General features: G+C 33.8%; 1 protein-coding gene across 6 annotated transcripts in view; it reads right to left on the minus strand.

Moving 5' to 3' along the window:
• The window catches only part of Erbin (erbb2 interacting protein), a 110,383-nt gene that overhangs the window by 53,543 nt on the left and 51,923 nt on the right, over nucleotides 1-4,917 (minus strand). For all 6 annotated transcript variants that reach the window (XM_013353552.2, XM_005366577.2, XM_013353551.2 and 3 more), the window contains exons 6-7: nucleotides 3,320-3,409; nucleotides 2,136-2,192 (exon numbers count right to left, since the gene is read on the minus strand). In XM_013353552.2, the coding sequence (XP_013209006.1) occupies nucleotides 2,136-2,192; nucleotides 3,320-3,409 (147 nt within the window). The remainder of the gene's footprint in view (nucleotides 1-2,135; nucleotides 2,193-3,319; nucleotides 3,410-4,917) is intronic.

The following is a 4,917-nucleotide window of genomic DNA, read 5'->3' on the forward strand; positions in this document are numbered from 1 at the left end:
AAAATTTAAAGCCTGGTTACATAATCTAAATGTACATGAATATCTTAAAGCATGGTTACATAATCTAAATGTACATGAATATCTTAATAGTCAAACTATTTATATCCTATAAAGTTACAAATGTTTTAATCATATAGCTTCAAAATAAAAAAAAATATATATTTACGAATTCATTTATACAACTTGACTGAATTTCTAAAGAGTTAAAATTCAAATGGTCCATTAGGTATCAGATGGTCCACAGGCTACAGATTGCATCTTCTATGTCCCCTATAGGCCTATATGTTGTAGGCTTGGTCCCTAGCATGTAGTATACTCAGAAATATGCTTTAGAAAGGGGTGTAGTGGAAGTCAGACTGGGTGAGGGGGCAAAGAAGAGGTCATAAGGACCCTCTGTTCCACTCATGTTTTTCTCTTTAATTCTAAATTGTCACAAGGTGAGCACCTTGCACTCCTCATCAAAGTGTGTTGCTTCTCCACAAAAGCCAAAAAGCCAGGGATCAACAAACATTATGACTAAAATAAACCCTAAAAAGTTGTATCACAGGAACAAGATTGCTCAGCAGGTAGACACTTGCCAAGAAGCCTGACGACTTGAGATTGACTTGCATAACCCACATGGTGGAAGAAAACAACAGCCTCTAGTAAGCTGTCCTCTGACTTCCACAATCAATGGCATGAAGGAACACAAGAATGAGCGCATGCGTGCACATACACAGATGAGAGAGAGAGAGAGAGAGACAGAGAGAGACAAAGAATGCATGAACAATAAGTAGAAACAGCACAACTGCTTTCTGTCAAAGTGTTTGGGTGGGAAGTGCTGTATTAGCTACTTTTCTCATTACTGTGATATAACATTTGAATAAAGCAAAACAGTTTTTATCAGGCATTTTGTCACAGTGACAGATAGCTAGCTTTTGCCATCAGCAATTACAATTTTTATCTAGCTTTTTTACATTTATTCTTACCCAGTAAAACTTTGAACTAGGCCAGGATCAAATCAGTAATATATCCCATAAAATCATAATATAAATTATTCTCTAATTTACATTTATTTGCACTACCACAAACTTCATTCACATAATAAAACCAGCCACTAGGCTTAGCACAGTCACTTTAAGGTTTATTAAGATTTATTTATTTATTTATTTATTATACATACAGTGTACTTCCTGCATGTATGCCTACAAGTCAGAAGAGGACACCAGATCTCATTACAGATGGCTGTGAGCCAACATGTGGGTGCTGGGAATTGAACTCAGGACCTCTGGAAAAGTAGCCAGTGTTCTTCACTGCTGAGCCATCTCTCCAGCCCCAGCAAAGTCACTTGTAATAAAAATTAAATATGGTCTCTGTCCTCAAAGACATATAATCAATCATGTAGGGGTAGGGGTATGTATGCATGATGCATACATGTTAACCAGAGAAGGGTATAATAGAAATAAAGATACATTAAAATTTTTTAAAAAGGAAAAGAAAAAGCAACCAGAGAAAAATTTAATAACTGTGGATGTGTTCCACTGAAATTTTATTTCTAAATATGAACTGTGTATCATATTTAACCACATAGACTAACTAATAAACTATATAGCGATGCATTCAAGGTTCTATATTCAGTAAATGGCCAACAACTACAGTCGATTTTGAATCAGAACTTCTGTCTTTTAAATACTCTTATATTACTATTTGCTCTTATGAAGCCCTTTTTTCTTGATGTCAACTTATATTAGAGAACCAATCACTCATTTCTAGATTTACAACAGACTAGAAAGCCATACAATAAAGTTCTGTAGTTACAAAATGTCACATGAAGATCTCACAAACCGCTCTGAATGATGTGTAAGTATGAACTCTTGAACAGAATCTCTCTGTCTGAGATTCAAATTTTCTTACTCGATATTTTCACTGCTGTGTCACATATTAATAAGATTGTGGCTCAAAGAAGGATGAAATCAGTGTTATAATACTACCATACTGAAAACCAACAAATTTATATATTTTTATATTTAATACCAAGAATTGTATTAAAACATGTCTTTCAAAATAATGTATGTTCATATTTTAAGAAAATTTGCTTTATGACCTAAAGATTAAAAACTCTAATTGGATTTTAAAAGAGCAGCATACTGACTTACTTAGGCAACATTTTCAACTGATTTTCTCTAAGTTCTAGTATCTGGAGTTTAGTTAATCTGTAAAACAAAGAATAAAGCAAGACAAAAGAATCAAATAAAAGAAATTGCATTAACATTTGTCATATTATAAAGTAAAGCAGCATCAACTATATAGTTACTACATGTAATGTTAAATGTGAAAGAAGAAATATAATTTTAATAGAGCTAGGCACAGAGGTGCAGCCTTTAATTCCAGCACTCTAGAGGCAGAAGCTGGATCTCTATGAGTTCAAGGCCAGCATGATCTACATAGAAAGTTCTAGGGCAGTTGGGGTTATACAGTAAGATCTTGATTAAAACAAAACAGACTGCTCCTCAAAATCAAGAAAGTAAAAAAAAATAAGCACAATTTAAAAAAACACTTTTGTTTTTGATTACTGTGTGTGCATTCTGTGTTTGTGTGTGTGTTCATATGTCACAGCACGCTTTCAAAGGTCAAAGAAAAACTCTATGCAGTCAGTTCCTTCTTTCCACTTTTATATAGGTGCCAGGGGTCCAGCTCAGGACACAGGACTAGCACAGCAAGTGCCTTACCTGCTGAGCCTTCTCACTGGCAAACAGCTAAGCCACTTTAATACATCTTCAAAGGAACAAAGTGCTTATCCCTAATTTTTCAATCCTGGAACAAATTCTATGTCTTTTCAGAAAATACCTACAAAACTGCTTACCACTCCAGGATTATAGGACAATAATACACATCTATATGAAGAGAACATTAAGAACCATGAAGGAAAAACACTCGACAGTTGAGGGTAGGTACAGAAAGATGAAAGAGACCTCAGAAAAAGATTCCCTTTTCTTAAAAACTTTGATTTCTAAAGAGAAAACTGCTAAACTGTTAAGTCACTTTAGAGTTTCATAAATACTAACACAGCATTCAGTATCTCAAATATAGAGGCATTGCTCCCATTAAAAACATCTGTTTTTGCCAGTTTTAAGAACATTTATTCTGTTTAAATTTGCATTTACTATTTGTTTGGGATAGTAAACCCAAGTAGAAATAATTCAAAGGAACTACAAGAATTGCAACACTTGGAAATAATTACGAAAGAAAGGTTTATGAAATGAGTGTTAGTAAGTACTTTGCAGTTGTGAATTTTACAGAAGCTAACAATATAAATAAATATCTTTAGAATGTAATTTACCTGCCAAAATTAGCTGGTAAGAATTCGAGGAAAGCATCATTCAGATATAACTGAGTCAGGTTTAGCAGCTGAGAAAACCCATCAGGAAGCCTATGTAAGATGTAAAAGGATTAAATTAAGTATGTATTTAAAATGTCAGTTTCTTGCCAAAAACTTCACTCAAAATTGGTATAATAAAGAAAGTTACCTCTTCACTTTTATTAGTGATCTTTACATTAAGCTTTCCTTTTCTAACAACTTACCTAGTAAACTAGTAACTGCATGGTTTTTTTTTACAAAGGAAGATAAAATTTGTCTTAGTATCATAAAATGTGCACAAAATAGTACATTTAGAATTAGCCAAAAACACAGAATGAAGAATATAACTATGAATCATCAGGTACCTTTCAAATCTATCTCATCCAGCATAAACTAAAAGGACTATATAAAGAATTTCTAAATACTAATAATGTAGCAAGATGAATGATTCTTTGTTTTGAGAATTGGTCCCGTAGGATGTAAAGCTATAAACCTTGATGCTACAGTTAGAAGCCAGTAGCATCAGTATACACACACATACACACACACACACAATCACATGCCCACTGTGAAGACCAAAATCTCCAAGGATGCCATGTGTTTCCTAGTATTAAAGAGCCAACAGTTAAGAACCACTAGGTTTGTATTATTTTCAGTTTCAAGTTTTGGCCTATGAATGACTAAGGCTGTAGAGCTTTATAATGAGCACAGGAGAAACTGAAGCCGTGAATGACAGATTAAGGCCAGATAAGAATACATGTTCTTTATATTTCTATTACATACGTTCTGAATAAGTTACTGATGTACACCTTGATGTTAGAAAAAATATTTTCAAATGAGTATCTATTTCATCTTTAAATATTTGTACTGGATTGTGACAAGCATAAAATCCATGTTGCAAGACGTATCAGACTCTGACCTGTTTATTTTTCCTTTACTCACAACATTCCACCATGTTCAATATCAAGTAAGGCAGCTCTATTTTTGGTGAAACTTAACATGGAATGAGTATTCTGGTTATACTAGGCTGTGCTTCATTCTATTTACCATAAGCATCACTAACATTACAATTTTGCAAAATTTAACAGCTCTGGTACAAAAAAGAAAACTGTTTACAGACTTTACTATCATAAAAGAACACATAACCTCAGGTACATGTTGTAACCAATCACTTGTATTTTTCTTCAGTTTTCTTTTAGTTTGTTTTGAAAGTGCCCCATCTGATTGTATGATATATGCATATATTATATAGTCCACTTTTTACTTTGATTATAAGACCTAGAACACTCACATTCTTTCTTTTGGATCTCAAATTTATACCTGTAGTATACACATTAAAAAGACTATTAGAAGGTGTCTAAAACTGAATCTTCATGAGGCTGGACAAGTTTAAGAACACTGGCAGCTCTTCCAGAGAATTCAGCTTTGATTCCCAAAACACAAAGGTGGCTCAAAACTATGTTACTTCAGTTCCAGGGGATTGAAGGCCCCCTTCTGGCCTCCTCAGATACCAGACACATACATACATACATGGTACATAGACCATGCAGGCAAAACACTTTTGCATACACTCATATTCC

The sequence above is a fragment of the Microtus ochrogaster genome, unplaced genomic scaffold (genome assembly GCF_000317375.1).
Source record: "Microtus ochrogaster isolate Prairie Vole_2 unplaced genomic scaffold, MicOch1.0 UNK11, whole genome shotgun sequence".
Classification (NCBI taxonomy): domain Eukaryota; kingdom Metazoa; phylum Chordata; class Mammalia; order Rodentia; family Cricetidae; genus Microtus; species Microtus ochrogaster.